The sequence below is a fragment of the Nelumbo lutea genome, chromosome 6, assembly GCF_056320005.1.
Source record: "Nelumbo lutea isolate HS-2025 chromosome 6, American lotus-T2T, whole genome shotgun sequence".
Lineage (NCBI taxonomy): Eukaryota > Viridiplantae > Streptophyta > Magnoliopsida > Proteales > Nelumbonaceae > Nelumbo > Nelumbo lutea.
The window spans coordinates 19,006,607-19,030,405 of NC_142689.1; the positions used below are offsets into that span (position 1 = coordinate 19,006,607).

At 37.7% G+C, this 23,799-nt stretch overlaps 1 protein-coding gene across 1 annotated transcript; it reads right to left on the bottom strand.

The window, feature by feature from the left end:
* Window positions 1-5,942: 5,942 nt before the first annotated feature.
* On the bottom strand, window positions 5,943-11,887 carry LOC148847724 (squalene monooxygenase SE1-like). The gene is made up of 8 exons (XM_088951035.1): window positions 11,295-11,887; window positions 9,707-9,818; window positions 9,224-9,398; window positions 8,391-8,559; window positions 7,919-8,137; window positions 7,438-7,713; window positions 6,696-6,974; window positions 5,943-6,351 (listed from the first exon to the last, which is right to left on the bottom strand). Exons 1-8 carry the CDS (start codon window positions 11,532-11,534, stop codon window positions 6,247-6,249), a joined length of 1,575 nt encoding a protein of 524 aa, XP_088807161.1. The 5' UTR covers window positions 11,535-11,887; the 3' UTR covers window positions 5,943-6,246.
* Between the last annotated feature and the right edge of the window lie 11,912 nt (window positions 11,888-23,799).

The window sequence follows — 23,799 nt, forward strand, 5'->3', positions numbered from 1 at the left end:
CTTGGGGACTTACTTTTCTTTCTTTTTTTGCTTTCCATTACTTGTCCCTTCGTCTTCTCTCTTCCTCTTTTCACTCAGCGGCTTGTCAATCTTCTAGTTGATTTCCTCTTCGGTGCCGATGAATTGATCAACCAGCTTGAGGAACTCAGTGATGTTCTTCGGTTCCTTTGCTACCACGTGCCACTTAAACTCTTTGTGGGTGATCCCCTTCTTCGCTGCAGTGAGGTGCACCGCCGGATCGAGGTATGGTATCTACAGGCACGTCTCATTGAAGCGCTTAATGTAGCTTCTGATAGACTATCCTTCCTTCTGCACCACATTCAGAAGGCTCTCCTGTGACTTTGGTCACTTCTTACTGGCAATGAAGTGTGTTGTGAACAAGTTGGCAAACTAAGCCCAACTCTTGATGGAGCTCGGTGTGAGATTCCTATACCAGGTCCGAACTACTCCTCTGAATGTGGTGGAGAAGGCCACACACATGTAGGCTTCGTCAGCCCCAGTGAGGTGCATCTAAGACTGGAAGGCATCCACGTGGTCATTGGGGTCGAACGACCCATCATACTTATCTAGAGGGGGGACCTTGAAATCCTTTGGCATCGGGGCCCCTAGAAGCTCCGGTGACAGGGGGATGGCCGGCTCAGCAGTGCAGGCGTAGTCTTCATGGCCATCGAGCTCACCTCTTCTCTTTCTTTGGTCCACTCCACTAGCTGGTTGGGCTTTGTTAGTGGATTGTTTCTAGTTGAAGAGTGATGAGTCTTGTGACGTCGTCGCTGTTGCTTCTTTGCCGGCTTGGTGTTGGTGCTGCTGACCTCAGTTTGGTACAGTACCTCGATCCTAGTTCTCTCGCGAGGTGGATCGGGGTTTCTTCTCGCTGACTCCTCCTGGTTATGAAGCCTGTGCTGGTCATGGTGACGCGTGGAGGGGGCTTGCCTCGAGTCTATGCCCTGGGCTCCGAGCTGATGACCTTCTCTCTACAACCTATTGTTCTCAGGTCACGAGTGTTGCGGTTGGTTGGCTCTGTCGGGGTGGTTAACTTCAGACCTGTCTCTCGAGTTCCCCCTCTGAGAGACTGGGGAAGTGTGCTGTCTGTTTGTCCTGCCTTGTAGTGGAGTCTGGTTCCTAGGAAGTACTGGTACCTACGATGTCCCCTCACCCCGATGGGGGGATTGGTGGACATCCTGTGTGGATCTATGCAGGCTTGGGTGTAAGGGTGGAAATTGCCACTAGTAGAGGAAGTATTGTTGGAACTGCTAGACTTGTTGCATCTAGATCTGCATCGTCTGGACACATTGAATTAGGTCATCGAACTGAGAGTGTCCAACCCTAGGGGAATCACAGATGACTCTGAGAAGGCGGTGCCCACCCGGGGGAGTGTGACACTCACTTGCGGGGTTATCTGTGGTACAGACAGTGATGGGACCCCCGAAGCTGTGAGGGGAATGGTAAACTGACTAATACACACCATGGGACCTTGAGGGAGAGTTAATTGCTAATCTTGCCCCCCGGTGATGTTCATGTCGATACCTTTCTCGGTGTTGCTGGAGGAGTCCATTGAGAGTAAGATAGAGGTTGCAATGACCTTTCGATCGGTTCCCACAGACGGCGCCAAATGATGGTGCACGATCTGGATGCTCCTAGCTGGAGGATGACCTGGAATTTGGCTGTGTGGTGAGATGGTTCGGTTTGCAAAACATTGAAGCTCAAAGAACCCGGGATGGCTAACCTGGCGAGGTCGCTCTGATGCTTAAGTTAGTATTGCGAGTTAAAAATTGAATGATAAGTGTACTAATGAGCAAATAATCGCACGTACCTGGGCCCTAGAGGGGTTGTTGCCCTTATATAGTTGAGCTGTCATGTGTCTCACAAAACGATTCTGGGATCTTCGGCCTTAGTGGATAAGAACCGTTTTCGCTTTAGTTGGAGAGTAATGTATCAGTTAATGAAGTCTATCATCTTTGCCCAATTCGGGTAGGGAGAGGATAAGGCCAGCCGTTACGCGCCATGATCATGTGAGGTTCAGAATCTGCTTGGAAGTTTCTGGAGTCAATTACGTGTCACTTCGGTTCTTGAGCCTTGAACTGGATTAGGTATTGAGGTGCCTCTATGCTAAGGTGACTTTATCCCGAGGTGGCTTTGTGCCAAGGTGACCAAATACTTGAGCTCTAAAAACCACTGATTAGGCTCCTTTTGTTGAGTTATCATCCTTCGGGCAAATCGCATTCACATGACCTTTACTTACTAGGTCATGCCAAATCACGCTTGATCAGACACCACATCAGAATTTTCAAAATCGTGAATTATTTTAGTGTTTGGTTGGCCCAATTTCTTAGAAATCAATAGATCAGTTATCAAAAATGATGATAATCATCATTTTGGGTTGATTTCGATTATTTTTTAACGATGTGATATCTGACATAAATAGGGGAGATAGTTCCCATAAACACAAAATTCGTCGCTGATAAATCACTAATTCACTATCAAACAAACTTATAATAGATTTCTGAGAAATCGACTGGCATGACAACAATGTACTAAACAAGCAATTTCTTTGATTCCTGAGAAATAGGTGATCTCAGAAATCACTGATTTTTGAAAAATCTCATTAGAGGGAAAAAATCAAAAGTAAACGGAAGGAATAAAGAATAAATTAATGAATTAATAAATTGAAGAATATTAATTAACAGGAATGATCTTAAATACAAATTGCTTTGCTTCAATTTACACATCTTAACTATACATCTTTTGGAATGAATTTGAGATTCTGTTTGATGACTCCATTCATCATTGTGTCAATATCACCACCACCTCCTGCAAGAAACATCTTGGAATTGAGATATCTTGAGCTTCATCACTGTTGCCTGCCTTAGATGATGCCATGGTACATCAGCATAATAAACGTGCAAGTTTTAACTTCATAAGTTTAAAATAAAATATTTATAAAAAAATTATATATAATTTCTCTCTCTCTATATGTATATTTACCATGACTTCCCCACAAGAGGTACAAAACTACAAATCCTTTTTTCCCTTTCAAGTTGCATTACGAGAATATATAACCTGAAGGGTAGATTGACTGGGCATGTGAAAAATAACTTCATATAGTTTTATCAGTTAAAAATGGATTAGTAAATTCCTTGCAACAAGAATTCCCTACTTAGGTGATGCACAGGAAGCAGTTGGAAAATCAATCTTTTAATTTGTTAAATTAAATCAAAAGACCAATAACCAGAGTAAAGAAAGATTGAAGGAAAGAGAGAAAGGAATAACGATAGAAGTTTGGGGTTGGGAGGGGGGGGCGGAAGCAAGAAAATCTAGAGGCTACGGTTTATGGCAGAGTATTCAACCAGAAGCTTACATTCCATTACATGGTTGGTGAAAGAATAGCTAAGGTCAATGACAAGTATTCCAGTGAAGTTATGTCAAAGGGCATAAAGGAGCAAGGTTCCAAATGATTAACCAAAAGTTATTTAGGGTCTGTTTGGTCCATGATTGGAACCAGAATTAGAATCAGAATCAAAATCCTCCAGAATTGTAATCGGAATGGTTTATTCCTATAATATGTTTGATTCAGACAAGAATGGGAATAGGAATTGAAATCAACAGGAATGGGATTTCATTTCTAAGAAAGTGACAGAATGATTATTCCCTCAAATAGAGGCCAAAATGGAAATAGGATTCTGATTCCATCCAATCAAACAGTTGGAATCGAAATAGCCCATTTCGATTCTAATTCCAGAGCCCTTTTCCCGCAATTGAAATGGGGCCTTACATTCCCAATTGTTGGTAAATAATTTGTTCCGTCAACAATTACAGTTGTTTAGCACACCAGTAGAGAACCATTGCCATATCATTCTAAAGTTCCCCTCAAACCCATAAAAAAAAAGATAATATGCACCATTCACCATGCCTCTCCCAACAAATGGTTCAAGATTACTCTTTTCCTTTTCAGCTTAGAGTAGAAGGAAGGCTTTCATGTGGCTCACATTAAAAATGAACAGCTTTTTTTTTTTTTTTTTTTGATTGGTAAATTCACAATAAAATGCAGCATTTTGTGGATATGACTAGAATGACCATTAAAAAGATTGAGGTTCGAAGCTAAGGGTTATGAATGGCAATGCATGCATCTAGTTACTCATCAATCGGAACTAGCTAGAAGCCATAAATCTATAGCAATATTCCCTATATATGTAAGTACTAAGTGACTAGAGAGATGAAGCAAACCCACTAGTGCAGCAAATTAAGCTATTACCACATTATAGCTGAAGAAAGTTCTGACATTAAGCAGTTACTTTCGTCTATTGGAAACATATGTTTGCAAGTTAGTATTGATGTTAGTGGTGGTTATATATGCTTTTTGCCATTCATCCATGGGGCATGGACCATATAGAAGGTTTGAGATGAAGTAATCTTCAATCAAACAGTCCCGGATCCCACATGCACACCATAACGAGGATTCAAAACCAGATTTCTCTCATCTATTTACAGGAATCTACTGCAGCAGATCTCCCCCTCCCCCTCCTGTGCTCTACATATTAGTTGGACCCCCACCTGAAGTGAGATGTGAATGTGTTCAAAATAAGTGTTGATGGCGCTGCCACTCTCAGAGCAGTGGTGATTGAAGGCAAGCTCACACAAGTGATTGAAGGTGATGCTATAGATTTGTTAGCAATTTGTCAAATACACTTTGAAGGGAATCGCAGATTACCCAAAAGCCAAATTCCAGTCAGTAAGGAACCCAAGAAATCAAAAAAGTTAGATTCCACCATAATACCAAACAACCGAGCAGGAAAATTAAGAGGAAATAAAACAAAATTTCGAAACAGAAACATCAAATTAAGATGGTGTTTGGAACCGGTTATGCCGATTCCTCTTCAATGATTTTTCAGAAACCAGTGATTTCTCAAAATTGATGATTTCTTTCTACTTCCCCTCAAATTGATGATGACTCTGGAAAGTTGAAACAAGATAGAATTTGGCCAAAAAAGTTGTTTGACGAAAATTCAATTTTCCTCATTGTCTTAGTACTTCACCTCGAATTGATTATGACTGAAACAAGATTGAATTTGACCAAAAAGTTGTTTGCCGAAAATTCCCTTGCGGTGGATGATGCTCTTTGAGAAGAAGCCTTATTACAAAGATAGTCGAGGTGCGATCAAGACGAACAAGGGCAGGATAATGGCCATATGGTAGAATAGCGAAAAAAAAAACCACAAAATGTACAAATGTGCCTCAATATCCACACACGCACACAAAAAGAAAAGAAAAGAAATAAACGCCCAAGATCACTCTAAGACGAGCCATGGCCAAACAAAAAAGACCTCAGTGGGTCAAAAAGGTCATATCAGACCAAAAAGTCTTACCAAAAGCAGGCCAGGGCAGCCTCGCCAAAGGCAGACCACCATAGACCTTGGGCCGTTGGGCCTCAAGCAAAATCTAGTTTTTTTATGCACTTACATAACGAGCAGCCCAGGCCGTGTTTTCCAAACAGCCAAAAAGTTTTTCCAATCAAATCTTGCTTTATTTTTTATTTCGATTGGAAAGACTAAAGAGCTTCAGGTGATGCACAGATTCACTTTCTTTTGCAACTTTGTGCGCATTGAACCACCCCATATCCTCCACTGACCAGTGCGGATATCATTGAGTAATTAGTGGGTAAGGCTCGGATTGGAAAGAGTACAAATACAAACAAGTACAATGCAAATACAGGTTTAAATATACAAAATACAAGGCTTGTATTTGCACTCCTTCCAAACTGATCCTAAGAAATAACCGCCAATACCAGAAAGACGTCACCCGGGTCCGGGTGGATTTTGACGAACACCAGTCCGCATGGTATCATTGGGTCATTGGGCCAGTAGAGTGTTCGGAGCCGCATAGAACAGAACCCATACTTGATATGGAATCAAATTAGATGAGTTGCTGATTTCCAACAGAAAAATAAATGGATAAAACGAAAATATTCTAAATCAGAGATAATCCAGCATGTCCTAACAAATACATACTTCCGGATCACAAAGAAAAGTTATTCACACGTTTGGATAACCAGTAATTAGTACACGTGATAAGAACGAAAGAAACTTGTTGCATTTTAGTCCTCTTTGACTTTTGACAGCCTTCTCTCCTCAACTTTGAATAAAGGAAGGGCAGTCACACACACACAAACGAGCTTGTCTTGATCTTGATGGATAACAGAACCATAACATAATAACCCGTCTTATCATGAATTTTCAACCCTTTTTTTTTTTCTCAATTAGCAGGAGGAGATCTGTAATATGCTGGGACAGTTACTGGGAAAAACATCTGCCTTACTCCTTCAGCCTTTATAATGGGGAAGATGATACCTGATGCACCCTGCAAACAAACAACTTCATATGAAAAAGATTCCAAGAATCCCAGTGCAGCCTTCAGAAAACCATTGCCAGTGCCACTGCTACGTGCTAACAATAACATTGGCCGCATTTTGCTCAACTGGAAGCCTTAATGATCAGAACTAATGCTTGTATGAACAAAGAGATAGTTCAAAGGACTTGTTAGCAGTGGAAGATGTAGCAAGTAAAATACTGCTGCAACATTTTTTTAGCTGGTGTATTTGCAAAGCCAACAGTACGGTACCAAGTACATTTAGGGTGTTGGTTTTCACGAGGCTACCACTTAAATCTGAAATTATTGCAAAGAAGTATAAATAAGATACTTACCGAAATCAATCTAGCTCCCACCCAGAGGCGTTTTGGTGAAGGAAATGGAAGTAATAAACGACCAACACCATATAGAGCCACGGCAAAGAAATGACAAACCAAACTCAATGGGCGAGGATTTAGACCAGAAAGTAAAGCCACTGGCCCTGTTGAGAAAACACCTCCAAGGCTTAAATAATCAAAACATGCTTGGCGCATTTCCTTCCTTGCTTGATCAGGTGAAGCACAGAACACCTTGTATAGAGCACCTGCTAATGTATTTATCGTAGATGCCACCGGCTGCAAATAGAACCATGAAATGTCAAGTTAATATATATCAAATAAAATAATTTTATTAAGTCACAATGGCAGGACCAAATAACAACATAAACTACTTTTGTGGTGGAGTTAGTAGCAGTTGCAATTGTTGTTTATGTCGTTTCCTTCTTTTTCATTTCTGTTAATTCTCTTGCTATGCTTGTGCATTGTAACATAAGACATTTATCTATCCCCACTGTTGGTCTTTTTATTTTCGGTTTTTTTTTTTCTGGTAATCATATTATTACTCATCACAAATAAAGTATCTTTTTTGAGTTTGTCCAGGTTCTTATAACATCATTACAAGTCATTATCATCATCATCATCTAAGGCATCGGCCACATGATTGCAAATCTAAGGAAAAAATCAATACCAGATTTTTATTTTATGCATTTATTTATTGCAAATATGTACCAGACACCAGCCACTTAGGAACACAGCTTACCTTGCGTAAGGTGTAGAATGACTCAATATATTTGCACAGTGAGGATGCATCATTCAGATCACGCAGAGGCTTAAGGAGATTCTGTAGCACAACAATATCAGACAATGCCACGGTCATTCCTCCACCAGTTAAAGGATGCCGCATATTAAATGCATCCCCCAATAACAATGCTCCAGGAGTAGGATAAGGAGAAGCTGGCATGCTTCTGTTTGCCATACTTCTTATGTTGCCTTTGTCCACTGCTGCTATAAAGGAATTATAAAGCTCAGGGGGGATCTGAAACAAATGCAACTGCCAAATTAGTCAAGGTGCTAGAAAAGCAGAATGCAGTGACAAAAAAAAAAAAAAACTTCATACTAATGTAGGGGAGAGAGAGAGAGAGAGAGAGAGAGAGAGAACTAGTTAACGAAGGCATGCATGACTAAGTTCAAATTCAAAATGTTCATATGCATTTATCAAACCATGTAATGTGCTTAGATACCTGTGGGGCCACCATAGTCTTCAAATAGTTAGCCATTTCACCATTAGAAATAGAAGGTACTTTTTGCCCAGGCATATCAACCAAACAGCGAATCTCTGTACTGCTGATGGGATAAAACAAGATTGGTGAAGGGTCCGCTAAAATGACATGCCCATGATTTGGATGTGGAAGTTGACAGTTCTCCAAGATCAAACCAATAAAACAAGACGGGACATCCACCTGCAAAAATGGGAAGGAATCATAAAGTTGTCTTCAAGTGAAAAGAGTGATTATAAAACACATTTAACTTCCTGTACTGTAATTAAGTCAGTTTGGAAAGGGTTCACAGTTTAGTTAATCAACTGTTAAATACCATTTCATAAGACAAATATCGTTAAATAATTTGACCAAAAAAGAAAGAAACAAGTGATTGATAGTTAACAAGAATGAAGGGATTTTTTTTTTATCAGCAGATCGAAAAAGATGCATTTACCTTTGGATTACAGAGAGAACGGCGCAAATTGGAAAAACAACCATCACATACAATTGTAAGAGGTGCAAATGCATTTAGCTCTTCACCAGTCTTAGCCTTGTATGCTACGCCTTTAACAGTCCCCTTTTCTTCAAGTAAGGATGTAACTGTTCCCTGCTCCAATTGTACACTGAAGAGAAAATTCAGACAATAATTAATCAGTCAACAAAATTGACATAATGCATAAGAATACAAATATAGTGAACGTTTATGAAAATGATGCTGACTTAGATACTCAACATGTACCATGATACTAGTGTTTTGTTGATCATTTTTTATTATGTAATTAGCTTCAGAGACATAAAGCTAGCTGAAAATAGTTACCTTAAAGCAAGCTTAATCAAAATACGAAGGCCCGAGTACACAATTCTTTGCTAATTGAAAACTGCAGATAGCTTATTAATTATAGCAATTTCTGTATGGAAAGCAATGCATCATTTTATATCAGTAACTTTTGAGTATTAATAATGATAGTGAACTTGTATATTTCTCTCTAAGTACACAGAGAACCAGCCCCTTGCTGCTCTCCCGAAGTACAAGAAGCAATTTTTAGTACAATCAACTTTACCCTCATACCTAAGTTGCATGTAGGTTCTAGATAGCACATGAATGTTTTTTTTTAACAAAAAATTAATTCTCAAAACTGGGATTAGAAAAGTTTAGAAGCCTACAGCTTGTGGGACTTTGAATCATGTCACAGATTCATTACTAAAATCAAACGGGCAGCACAGACACTTGTTTCAATTACAAGACAAACCAAAAATACCAAATACTATGATTGGGAAGATGTTTACTTGGGAAGAGATGCTGCTTTCTCCCGTAAGCGTTGTATGAAGCGCCCATGATGAAAGCTCCTACCAGACACATCTGAATGGAATCTTTCCAATGGATATGGTATTCTAGTATTCTTCCCATCCTTGAAAAGAGCATACCCAAATACTCGTTGGGAATCAATCTCCTCCACACAATCTGCAATTCACACAGACAAATATATTATTCATAACGAACATTTTTTTTATCAACAACTGTGAAATGTATTCATTAAATTTAAGAAGAATTACAAAGAAAAGGGGCTAAACAAATATACATTCATAACGGACATCTAACTAAAAAGGAAGATAAGGAGAAAAATAAATAATTTAATTCTAACAAATTAACATCCAGAAACAAAAAATTTTGAATAAACTAACTATTGTTTCCTAATGGCTATAAAATGGTTTATAAGTTAGTCCAATACATTAATAAATGGCAAGAAATATGCTGCTTTTCATGCCTACCCTCAAGACCCAACTCAACCAACTTCAGGTAGCCCCCTGGTTGTAATAGTTCGCCAACTATCCTGTCAGGCTCTGTCAAGTCCCTCTCTATTAAATGCACTCTGCGTCCATCCTGCAATTGGGAGCAAAATATAATGTTCAAGTTGGAATCCAATGGTTGAATGTCCATACAAGCCAGTTTTCACCAAATGAAGCAAGAACATGCAGAAGTTCTCATATATACCTAATTGATACATTTTTAAGTTGTTTTTAATATAAACACATGGTAAGTGCACATGAGTAATTGTTGCTAGAACACATTACTAGAGTCCCAGAGACCTTTGGCTACATCTCTGCTTTCAGGAGAAGATTTTTCTCAATGCCATAATGTGACAATGCAACATCCCTTGCTAGTTACTACTAGCGAGCCTCTCCCAAAAACAGTGCATCTGTATCTTCACTCAATTCTATCAGATTGAGAGATGAACAAAGGAATAATGGAAAACAGAAGACCGGGGGATATGGTTGTCTTGAAGTGAGTGATCCTGTACTTTCCAAAGAAAGAGTTTCATCTTTCTGACAACAAGAACTTGACTCCCGAACTTTTAAATTTTAACTGAAGTTGCAAGTGTCACAGAGCCTAAAAGAACAAGCAATTCCCCCCATTTATTTCTCTTTCACATCACATGAGCGACCCCCAATTGGACATGGACAAGCCATCCCTTTGTTAAAATCGAAAACATCACGTGTTCTGTTTTTCTATTTCCGATCCTTCCATTTCTCTTTCTTTTCTCAATACCTGAGAAAAAGAATTCTGGGTTGCCACTAAATGAAACCAGAATTTACAAGCAAGCTGCTATGCGATAAGCTGAACCTTGTCCTTCTTTTTGGTGGGGAAGAAAAGAACTTAAGCTCAGTTTCGAAGGAGTACAAATACAAATATATAGAATGCAAAACCTTGTATTTTGTACTATTTTGTATGCACTTACACTGAACATGTTTGTATTTGTACTCCTTCCATACTGAGCCTTAAAAAAAAGATAAAATAGAAAGAAGGTAATATACAAAGTCTCAATATACTCTGTTAATAATACCAGTATAATTGTATTTATACATATTGTAGGGCATCGACGATCTCCAAACAGATCAAGGGATGGAAAACAAGGCAGGCGTTCCTCCGGCCTAATTCCGTGTGATCACGAACCGGCTTCACCGTTTAACAGAAAAGGAAACACCACTAAGTGTAGGTAAAGAAACCAAAGGACGTATGGATCAAAACATCCTGTAAGATCCTCAGACCAAGGTCCTTCATGACAGAAGATACTGTGTGGAATCTCTCTAGTTTCCAAGTCCAAGCTTTTCGAATTTGAAAAGAAATTTCTTTTTTTTTATGGTAATTACAAGCATAACCTTTGTAATCGTTCAACGTATGTATCCGGAACCAAATGAAGAAAAAAGATCCCCAAAACTTGAAGAGGCATCGTAGATTACTAGATTATCGGAAACCCCAACTACAGTGATATCATTCTACAGAAAAGCTTGAAATCATTAAGAGAGAGAGAGAGAATCCAAAGATTATGGAAGAAAAGAAGAAAGATAAGGTTTTCACCTTGCCAAGCGTATACGCGAGAGCAGAACCAACAACGCCGGCTCCAACAATGATAACATCGGTACTTCGTGAGCTCTCCGATCTGCATTCTCCGCTTATGGAGCTCCTCACGCATTCGTTTCGGATCTCCACGGTACCTCTTCTGATCTCCTCTTCCTCCTTCCTTCCAAGCGAACGGTACAAGAGAACAAAACCTAACAGGGAAGCGACGATGCCTGCGTAGACACACTCCACGATCATCTCCAAAGGTTGAGCTGGCACCTACTCAGTCTCTTGTCTTTGATTCTCTGATGTCTGTCTAATGTTTCATATCCACCGGAGACGTTCTTGGATTGACGCGCGTTTTATAGACGCCCCAAGCTCAACCAGCTTGGCTAAAACTAAAAGACAAGTTCTAACGTGCGCACATACTGCAAATGCCTTGAAAGACCCGAAGTTCCTACCTGTCTTACGTATGAAATATTGAATTTGGTGTCCCTTTACAATCCACGAAGTTCCCATCAATCAAGACCATTTGAATATACCGATCAGACGATAAAAAAAAAGGTAAATTATAAAGACTCTCATGTACTATGGTGTCTGTGATAAATACCTCGCTGTACTTTATTTTGCGATAAAGAATTTATATTATGACCGTGAGTCAAAGTCCCCCTTAACCGTTAAGTTATATGACGGAATGCGTTAAATTATCAAAATACCTTATTAAGCATTTTTTATTTTCTGTTTTTACCCTTTTTTTCTTCAAACCTATTTAACTTATTCTTTTTCCTTTCTTCTTTCTTTTCCCTCCCTCACCGTCCTCTCTCAGTCTTTCTCTCTCCCAATTCTCTCCCAACGCCATAAGCAGGGATTCTCTGCTCATCCGCACTTCTGCCTATATAGACGCTCTAACCTCACAGAGTGAAAGATAGCATCATCATAGCCTACAAGAAACAGTGAGTTAGGGGAACCCAAATCAGAAACTACAAATTCAGTGAAGATTGCAGAGACAACTTATACGGTCTGGTTTGGGAGTTGGGACTGGTTCTTATTAACTTATCAGCTGGGCATCGGGTCTACCCCAACCCAGACCCATTAAAAAGCAAAAAAATAATTGTATTCGTCTATTCCACAACTGGGTAATATTCTACGGGAAGGGGAAAGATGAGAAGCGTATTGAGTAGTTCAAACATTCTGAACATTGAATATGAAGATCATCTCCTGGTCCTGGTAGTTGGATTCCAGTATGAAGCTTCCATAATCTTGATAGCTAACGCCTGACCCAATTTCTCTGAAGAATAGAGCGAGCGTTGGCCCCTCTGAGTAACAACACTCCCGGCTGGATTTTTATAACATGACCCAATTCCAGTCTAATCTTGCCTTGCTGACATTCTCTCTAAACAAATTAAGTGTCGAAATTTAATTTAAACCATAAACCAATGGTGGCTGATGGTAGCCAATAAGCACTCTCCTCTTAGTTCATCTTCGAGGCGAGGAGGAATGCTCGTACCGTTCATGGAATGATGCAAGGGTCTCGGTTCTGATAGCCATGAAGGATAGTCGAAAGTTAACATTCGCTTAGGGTAGAGAGAGGGGAGAGAGTGAGGTTTCTGTTCTGAATAGTTATTATAAGGATAATATAGATATTAAAAATATTATAATGGCCTTTTTTGAATGAATGAAAGGCTAATGAAGGGTGGTTTTTGTCTCACGGTCATAGTACGAGAGGATTATCCCAAAGCAAAGTACTGAGGGATATTTGTCACAAACCCCATATTACAGGGGGTCTTTATAATTTACCAAAAAAAGATGACCATCCGTTGATGATGATACTGAAGTCCCATGTGATGATTGAGCCTAAATGATGCTTAGACGTATACATGTAGGGAAAATTTATGATGTTGACCAATCAAAATATATTCATGTATTATGAGAAGGCACGTGGGCACACTTGAGGCGAAATACTCCCTACACCTCCGGGATTGTCGTACATGATATTTGTAGTGCATCTCACTCACTCATCTTCTTACACCAACCAAAAGGTGACAAAATTTAGACAGATCTCTTGTAATACCGACACGTCATCACAAGGTGTTTTGTTCCCGCGAAAATTCTTGGTAGTGTACACGTTGTCCACTGTCACAGACCCACAGTGTCATGAGTTGTATGGCATTAATTATGAGTTGTAAAGAGAGAGTGGGGCAGAGGCCAGAGGGGCGCCCCGGGCCCGGAAGGGGAAGGATGCTTTGACAATCACACAAACAATTGATCCAACGGTGTGGAAAGGAAATAACATATGTCAGTTGTGGTGCTCCGTGTAGCGTTAGATCAAGAGCTGACGATTACAACACACAAGGATGAAGGATGTTCTCTTATAGGGTATGTTAAGTAGCTAGCTAGGCCTAGGCCTAGGGGTATGGTTTGGTGTTGATTGAATCTGAGTTGCACTACACGCTAGGTAGGTTTTTTTCTTGTTTTTGTTTATATCAAGATTTTGGCGTGGCGAGGAAGCTGCGGAACATCCGATGCGACCATTAGTGCTGTCGGACACGCATTGACGCATACGTAGCTTTGAACGTTTTAGTGTTACTTTACTAGCATAACAAAAAAACCAAAAGAAAAACGTTTTATATGCACAAAAAAATATTATATTGGATTAAAGTAAACTTGACAGGAAACATTTATTTTTTCTTGATAATTATAGGAAATATTTATTTAATACAAGTAATTAAAATGTTAAACAACTAATGCACTTCAAGGGTCATCTCGCTTGAGGCAACATCACAAAATCATCGTCACACTGTACCCTTGCGTTGGAAACATCTCTTATATATTTTTTAATTGGGGGAAGATATTCGCCATGACATCAAATCAGCCCTCTACATAATTGCCCCTCACAATCTCATTTATCATCTAGGTAACTTGTTCATTTGACTCGATTTGGTCCGATTCGATCCATTAAATGTGACTCTACTGATAAATGGATTGGATCCAAATTGTGTCATGTTTGGTGTGTCATTCCGTATGGTCTTTGGACTGTTTACAAGTTATGCAGATTGTATGGTAGTCTTTTTTTTATTTGATTTTTAATGCTAATGCACTGAATTGACATGAGAAGCCTAAAATGGGCGAATTTGGGGAAGCTCTAAATGGAGCTTTTCATGTCTCTCTCGGTTTGTTCTTGTGTGGAAAGCCGCACGATAGGACTGAGCAAACAGTTTATTTAGTTAAAAACTGAATTAAATAAATCAAAATTTTTAAAATTAGAGTTTTAAATGAAAAACCAAAATAACCAAAATTGAAAATTTCGGTTCAAACCGAATTTCAACACTATATATATTTTAATATATATTATAGACAATAAACTTTGGTTAGTTCGGTTTTTTCGATTAATCAAATTTCTAAACCTGAAAACCTAAATTTTACAAAATCAAAACCAAAATTTTCGAATAAAGCTCACCCCTAATGCACAAAAAGACATGTGGTATCCAAACTAGCTTCGGACTGCTCAAATCTTAATGCAAAAGCTCAATGCATCTTTTAATTGTTAGAGCTACCAGAGGATCTTTTCAAAAAGACTTACTGATGGTGTGCAATCCAGTCGGTCCTAGCTGTCAATAACCTTGCCTCTAACTAGAACAACAAGTACCTGAAATGGGGAAGAAGGCGATGAGTCTCCAGGGAGGAACCCGGTGAGAGTGCTCCGAAGCTCATGTTAGTATTTCCTCAAAGGTAAGATAAAAAACTAGATGGCGCAAAGTTATCACATACCTCTCTTCTTGGGGGGAAGGGAGCCTTTTATAGCCACTTCGCACACTCACTCCCAAGCTCCTATCAGGTCAGGTATCATTACCTGCACTTCTGCCAGTTCGGGTGTCATCACCTCTGCTGGGGCAGAACCGCCACTGCTCTCTTTGTCGAAGTCGTCTCTGTAACTAGAGGTGGCGGTGGCAGGTGGTCGTTGAAGTGCGGCTGTCAAATGTCAAATCCCAAGTCAGTCAGGTGCACCGCCTCAGGATACGGACACCTTTGGTGTTAGGTACGGTACGGTTGTTCAGTTCGGCGACTTGGAGACGAAGTGCTGGAGTGGTGTGCGAGGTGAAGTCTTGAGTTCGGATAGAGGTGTGGCCCGAACTGCCCTGGGGTGGGCCAGTTCGGGTTGTTGCCCTTTACGCTCCTCATAAGGCTCAGGGTCAAAGGGAGAGTTCGGACTCCTTTTGGGGAGCTCAGATCGCTGGTTCCTCCTTTTGGAGCTCCAGCCTGGGGCGTATTGTCGTGCCGAGCTGTTTCCACTGCCACGTGTTGAGTGGTTACGAGGTCGGGCCAAATCTTCCTTCATCACTTGCCAAATGGCCACTTCAAGGGTCATCTCACCAGAGGCAACATCACAAAATCATCATCAAACTATACCCCTTGAAATGTGAATGAACTGGATTAGATTGGATTTGTAGGTAGAGGTGTCAATTGGACTGAATTTGGTCCAACCTGATCCAGTTCAATGCGAGTCCACTTCCAAATGGATTGGACCCAATCCAATCCATTAAAATGTAAATGAATTGGATTGGATCCAATCCAAATCGAATGAAATATAAAAAAATTATATAAAAAACAGTACATATAAACAATTACAAAAATATATTAAAATGAAGAAAATATGAAAATTAAAAAAAAAAAACCCTTTGGAATTGAAAAAGCACTTTTGTGAAAGTGCTTTGATAAAAAAACACAGTTGTAAATTTTTATGAAAGTACTTCGTAAAAGTGTTTTTATAAAAGTATTTTTATAAAAGTACTTCTGTATAAGTGCTTTTGTAAAAGTACTTTCGTATAAGTTCTTTTGTAAAAGTAAGTAGTTTTGTAGAGGTGCTTTTATAAAAGTACTTCCATAAAAGTGCTTTCATAAAAGTGATTTTATATTGGCTTTAGTTTTGACCAGTTTCAAATTGGACATGGGTTTGGCCTCATGATTGGATTATTGGCAATTTGGTTTAGGTCCAATTCAAACCAATAAGAATATGGACCAATTTATTTTGGATTGGCCCAAACCAATTGGACATGGGTAAAAGTACTTTCATAAAAGTGATTTTATGCCAACTTCAGTTTTGATGGGTTTCAAATTGGGCATGGGTTTGGTCTCATGATAAGATTATTGGCAATTTGGTTTAGGTCTAATTCAGACCAATAAGAATGTGGACCAATTTATTTTGGATTGGCCCAATCCAATAATTATAATGGACTATCCAAATTTGATTTGATAAAGTTTGGATCTGATTGGATTCAACCCAAAACCGGTCGATTGACACCCCCAGGGTTACAAGAGTTATAGGAAGAAATCTGAATTGATCCCCAACAATTCCAAAAATAATTTTTTTTTTAATTTAGGTTTGGTTTGCGGGAATAGGGGGTTTGGAATTAGAATCAGAATGGGCTATTCCAATTCTAACTATTTGGTTGGATATAATTGGGATCCAATTCCTGATAGAATGGCATTCCCAGCCCCTCCTTGGGAATGAAATGTCACTCTTGTTGATTCCAATTCCCATTCCCATTCCTGTTTGAACCAAACAAACTATGGGTATTGACCATTCCAAATCCAATTTCGAATATGAACCAAACGGCCCCTAAGACTCATAAATATTATAAGTGTAAAATATGAAAATATCCCATGAGGTTTCAATTTAACAAAAAAAAACGTCCAATTAACTATATTTCCTCATTGTTTCGGTAACAAGACTTGGAATTTATGAAATTGCCCTTAGGGCATCTTTTTTTATAATTCAAAATGTCATATTTGTCTTCCAAAATTCACTCTACTTGACATAATTTACAAAGTAAAATTACTTTGTTCTTTTTATTTTGACCTATGGAACTTTTTAGTTCAAAGTTAAAAGTTCATTTTGGATAATTTAATAAATCTTCTTATGAATTGATAAACACAAGGGTAAATTGGTTATTTTCAAAGAAAACTAACGCATTATGCCAACGTTTCCGATACGGGATAATGATAGAAGGGAAGTAATTACAAGTTTTTTCCAAAACTACGGGAGAGGTTTTTCAAAACCAATCGGCAGCTTGATAAGTTTCTCTAAATGCATGAACATGAGAAAATGATGATACACTCCTATTTCCTGATGATGACAAAAACATTCTTCAATAAGATTTCTTATTCTCTAAAAACAACTTCTTAGGGCACAAAATAATTATATTGAATCTTCGTCACTCAGCTATATTTGTTGTAATAATGCCAATCGGCTTGGCTTTTAATTCTAAGAACTTTAGAAAACCTAGTAAGCAAAATTGCCTGGAGGCAAGAATGGTACTTTTGCTAATCTTTGTTAGTTAAACATATATATTAAATATTTAAGGCTGTGTTTGGGCTGAAAGAAAAGGTAGATTTTTTTCCCATTTGCAACCAAGCACAACCTAAAGTAAAATTCAATTTAGGGGATGTGAGAGTTGTTTTTGCTTTCAAAAACAAAACCAATCATATTGTGGAAAACCACCTTATAGATTCACATCGTAAAATAACATTTCAAGAATTCGAAATGTTCAATCATTAAAAAAAAAAAAAAAAAGAAAAAAACACCTTTATTATTGAGCATAGACGGGCGGTTTATTGGCTAATGGTTTATGAGTTATGACGAAGGTGGGGTTTGATCCAAGTCCGAGATTCAAGTTTTCTAACTCCCCTTGACTTTACCAACCCAGACAGCCGACGCCCTGATCGAACAGTTATATATAAACAACCAATTTGACCAGTTACTCCAAAGTTTGGTAAGCATGGAAATTCTCATGAGCTAGACAATTTAATTATAAAACTTCTAAGTCAATGAGCATATATTCAAATTAGAGGATCGATTTATAAAACTTCTAAGCCAATGATAATTAAACTAGTAGTATTTGTATTTTGTATAACAAATTATGACTTTTTAATTTCATGATCACACACAGCAGAAGTGAGTGATGAAAAACTATTGTTTGACGATAAGAAATAAAGTTAATATATATATATATATATATAGTAAGAAGTGTTCACAAACTTATCAGATTCTAGTTTAGGGCAGCACCAGAAATGATAGTTAGGTCTGAGATTGATTGACTTATTATATTGGCTGGGTCTGTGACGACTCTGTGAGGGAATAGGAGGCGATGCATGGTTCGGGTTCATTGATTGAGGATGAACAATGGGCCTAGCTAAAACTAAACTAAACTTCAGGCTTCAGGGTACGTAATAAATATCTTTTTAATTTCGTTATAATTTTATTTGGGTCTCTATTCGAGCTTGGTGGGTAAGTCTAAACAGTTGCAAAGATCCAGAGGTGAGAGGTGGTTGCATTTGTATATATATTGAAACTAAAACGTTGCAGAAGATGGATGAAGTCAAAACATGCATGCATGATTCCCCCGTCAACAAAGTTGAAAATAATGTGGTCTATCTCTGTGAGGGAGATGGGACATCACATATTCACATACATCACACTTGACTTGACCAAATTCACTGGTTTCATACTAATAATACACACGCCAGGTCTAAATTCCACCGGTCCATACATCTCTGCTTCCAATATCCTAAGGTAATAGAAATTAAGAAAGAGTAGAAGTAGCTTTCGTTTAATTGCCAGACGGCAGCGCTGCTTTGGGCTGGACCGCTGGAGGTAGACAGACCGCTTCGGCCATGGCCCATGAGTAAGTAAGAGAGCAGTAATTTATTAGTGATGTTGAGAGATTTTGAAGACTACTGCTAGATCTGATCAGAAGTCAAAAGAATGGGCGCCCGAGGGAGTAGTATTTAATTTAATTAGTTTGTTAGGGCGAGCAGTACTTTGAGTTTGAGTTGTTGTTGTTGTGGTCTACATATACTTTAGACTTTGGTAACGGGAGTCTATTTTTGTATTAGAGGTGGATTAGTCAAAGTCTTTTAATCATTTTAAATAAGTCGATCAAAAGGTGGTGGTGGTGGTGGTGGTGTTGCACCTTGCACCCGCGGCCCGCCAGATGACAAGAGTGGCGGAAGTACTGTAGGGGCTGCATTTTCAACCCTTTTGCTTATGCGCATTCACTCATGCTGAAGATACAAGGCAAAGGTAAGGTAATTAAGGGTTAATTTGATGGTTGCTACTACAATGCCATCCCATGCTTCAAACCAATTACTGCATTACAGTATGCGTGGTCCTGGCTGGGAGTGTCAATTGGACTGGAGTTGGTCCAATCTGATTCACTCCAATGCTGAGTTCATTACAAATGGATCGGGTCTATTCCAATCAAGCGAATATTTTGGAACAGGATCAGATATTAGCTTAATCCAACCCAGTCCAATATAAATTCATTATGGATGGACTAGGTCCAATCCAATAAACTAATGATCATGGCTAGGCCAAGGTGGAGCTCTGCACTTATGTTAGAGGTGTGTGAATGCTTGGATATATATATATATATATATATAATTCGGATAAGACTTGGATGATGATGACTTGGATATATAAATGTATCAAATTCAATCCTATGTATTATATATATAGGCTACCAAATTGAAGTCTAAATTGGATTCGGATATACTACCGTTCACATTTGATCTGATACAGTTGCAGCACTATAACGTCGTAATATTAAATATGCAACTTTTAACTGCCTTTTAAAGTTTTTATTTTATTTTATTTATTGTTGAAGGAGAGGAGGATAACTTGTGTTGGATTAGTCTCTTTTTCACGAAGGTAGTTTTTTTAATAATTATTAAAGATGTAAAGGAAGTTTTGTGAAAGGAGGTTTTGTGAAGGTCAAAATGCAAAGGAAGTTTAAGTATTTATTAGCAGGGATAAGCAAATGGGTGGGTAGGTTCTACTCAGGACTGAATGGTACCAATCTCGAATCAATCTTGAACTTATCCTACCTAATCTATTCTAGGGTAGGGTCTGATTCTAAATTTTTTGAATCCACCCCCACCCAAGCCAATTCCAAGGTTTAAGGGGTTACCCTGCCCAAACTAACTCAATGAATTGGCCTTGATTCCCAAATACTCATGGTTATAAAGGCCATGGTCTCACTTGACCATTGATTTACTTATGTGATTTTATCATTTGTTTTTATTTTATTATTTGAATGTGTATAATAAGTAATGTAAAATCTAATATTTACAAAATCTAAATTATAATGATACATTTCGAACCATATATGTTAATATATTATGATAATCTACATATTAAATTATTTAATTTAATTAATAAAAATAATATAAGTTTTTAACTATATATTATGTTTATCAAAATTCAAGTTTTTTTAAAAAAAAAAACATGTTTCATTTTTTGGGGGTTTGACTATAATGCCAAAAAGACATTGTACCAGAAAAAAATATAACCAATTAACTGGAATCATAAAAGTGGTAACCAATCAAGTAGGTTCTCATCAAAATTCATGGGGGAGTATTGATTGATCAAAGCCTTATTGGTACCATGTTTTTCCAACATCATAGATTTTCCCCTTTTTTATTGGGTGAGTAAAGAAAGAACATGTTCACGAGCAGACTTTGTAACCAACCCTAGAAATGCCAAGACCATAACCGACCTTCACAATGTAGGTTTCGATTCCAAAAACCTAGAACCAACCCCTATAGGATAGGCTCCAAGTTCTGTCATGAACCAAACCAAAATGACTCATGCTCACCCCTATTTATTAGGAAAAATATAGAGGAGGTTTAACTAATTTTCCCTAGGCTTAGTTTAGGAAGAGTGAAAATACAAATATGTACAATTCAAGACTCTTTCCAAATTAAGCCTAATTAAAAATAAATAATTCTCATGCAAGCGGGGGTAAGTACTTGTCACAAAAACACAATGGGGAGGTTTAAGGGGTATTTGGTATAGTGGTGTTGTGTTTTGGGTTGATCAATACAAATTTGTATGAAAAAGCCTTTTTTTTTATTCCTAAACATTTTGAAAATGTTGAGTTAATTAATACAACTTGATTTTTATACTTAAAACCAAGGTTTTAAAAACCGACTTGGAAACAGAATCATTTTGGCCACCGATTTTTGGGTCAGCGGTTCGACCATCTAGGTCAAACGGTTTAAATATTGTAGCTAGTGAAATGTCACCTTACCATCAGATTGGAATGTTAGGGTAAGATGCATATAAATACAAGAGAAAAGAAGTTAAAATGTTTGAGTGTTTGAGAATGAGAGAGATGTGAGAAGCTGCTGATGGCTGAGAGAGTTTAGATGAGAGAGAAGAAGAAGAAGAAGAAGAAGAGGAGGAGGAGGTCACTTGCAGGTTGTAGCGGTGATGGCAATGGTGACGACAACAGCGATGGTGAACTACAGCGGCAGCGATGAAAGTAGATATGGGATTTCTCTCAGTCTCAAGTCTCTCTCTCTCTCTCTCTCTCTAGTAGATCTTAGATCCGAGAGATCTTCACTTGCTCTCTTTTCACTCTTGCTCTAAACCACAAACCGTTCTCTGGGTCGAAGGGTTCAATGGTTACGTCTGGGTCAATGGTTCGCTAACTAATTCAACAGTTTTTGACCAAAGACTGGATTTGGGGTAAAATGGAACCGATCGTTTGAATGGTTTCCAGTCCAAACGGTTCAACCATCCAGGTCAACAATGGTTCGAAAACATTGCTTAAAACATCAAATTTGATGTTTTTCATACATATGCACTTTTCTAAGTGAAATGTCACTCATGCATAAGGTGTGACAAAACATATTTTCTCAAATTTGTATTGAAGAACCTAAAACGCAAGGCAAGACAACCAGTGTACCAAACACCTCGTAACAATCCTACTTAAAACAAACAATTCTTGTATTTATTTTTATTTGCACAAGTCCTTCTTACTAAATGGTTCTACCCGCCTAAGAAATAAACTTAGCTTGCCATGAATCCACCCTCATTTGTACTCTCTCCACTATACCTGTGAAAGCTTTAGTTCTTCTCTTTTCAATTAGGGATGCAAACAGATTGGATCAGATTATAATCAATGTATATTTGAATCCAATCTGACATTGTTTGTCGGATCTGATCCAATCCAAAGATTCAATCGAATCTGATAGGACTCGATTTGAATTCGAATCCTATTGGTAAGTTTGATCTTCAAATATAATCCGATCTGACTTGTTTTCTTTAAAAATTAATAACTTATTAAAAGAAAAATAAAATATATTAATTTAAATAAAGTAAAAACATAAAATCTAAGTATTTTTTAGTTATTTTCATCATATATATACATGTTTATTTGTAAAAAATAAATAGTATAACAATTTTATAAAAATATATTTATAAATAAATAAATAACATATATATGTATTATAAATATTTATATTATAAATATAAATATATCGGATTGAATATTCTCAGACCGGATAGGGAGTGATCTGAAGACTGATCCAATTTCTGATTAGATCTTATTATTTGATCTGAACTGAAGATCCGAATAGGGGTGATCTGAATTCGACCAAATAGGATCGAATCAGATCATAATATGATCCATTTGTACCCCTATTTCCAATCCACAACTTGGTGCCCAAATATTTATCATTAAAATCTATTTGTTTGAGGCCTAGATATTGTCTCGTTTTCTTTTGATGCCTCAAAACATTCTTACTAAACAGGATTGCTATTTTTTTGGTAGTTTATGCATTGTCCCGAGATACTTCCATTCAATATGATTAAGATGTTGGGGTGGTTATACATCATTCCACCAATGCTTTCCATTGACTTGAGAAATTCATCATCTCTAAGGTTTTCACTAGAAAATTCCACCCCATACGTTTATAAGCCTTTGACAAATCAAGCTTAATGGCCAACCATCCGGTCTTGCCCTTCTTTTTATGCATTGAGTGGATAATCTCTCAAGCCAAAATAATGTTATCCACTATATTTCTTACCTTGATGAAGCCCGCCTGATTAGGGGTAATGATATTTGGAAGAATCGAGCTCAGTCTATTGGCCCTAAATTTTGTTATAATCTTATATATAACTTTACATAATGAGATTGTTCTCAAATGCTCTTCCTTTTCCACTCCCTTACGTTTAGGGATAAATATTAGATTACTATGATTCAACTCCTTCAAAAGCACTCTTGTGCTAAAGAATTCTTGGACAAATTTCACTCAATGATCAAAGTATTGGTATCGGATATTGTATTGAACAGTTTGGATATAGATATGCTTTGAAAACACATGGATACAGACGAAAGATATGAAAACATATGGATATACTAGGAAAATGATACAAATTTCGTAAATACATCAATAACACTAATTTTAAAAGTCAAAATAGCCACAAATAAAACATAATACATAAAAAAATATATTACCAATATAACAAGATACATAAATAACATACAATTTTGTTGATAATCCAACAATCAAGAATCCAAAACTCATATTATATAGTTTTTACAAAGTAAAACATGCACTAAACAATTATTATGTTAAATTCTATAAGTCCAAAACACAAAAATATGCAATTATTATATTTTAATTACTATACCAATTATTTTCTATTTTTACTGTTCAACATTAACAAAAAAAGAAT

Excerpts from the sequence above, each read along its gene's own strand:
- LOC148847724 (XM_088951035.1), bottom strand. The coding sequence starts at position 11,534 with ATGATCGTGGAGTGTGTCTACGCAGGCATCGTCGCTTCCCTGTTAGGT. Across the intron at positions 9,819-11,294 it reads TCGCGTATACGCTTGGCAAG|GATGGACGCAGAGTGCATTT; the intron begins GTGAAAACCTTA and ends TCCCAATTGCAG. Across the intron at positions 7,714-7,918 it reads AGACTATGGTGGCCCCACAG|ATCCCCCCTGAGCTTTATAA; the intron begins GTATCTAAGCAC and ends CATTTGTTTCAG.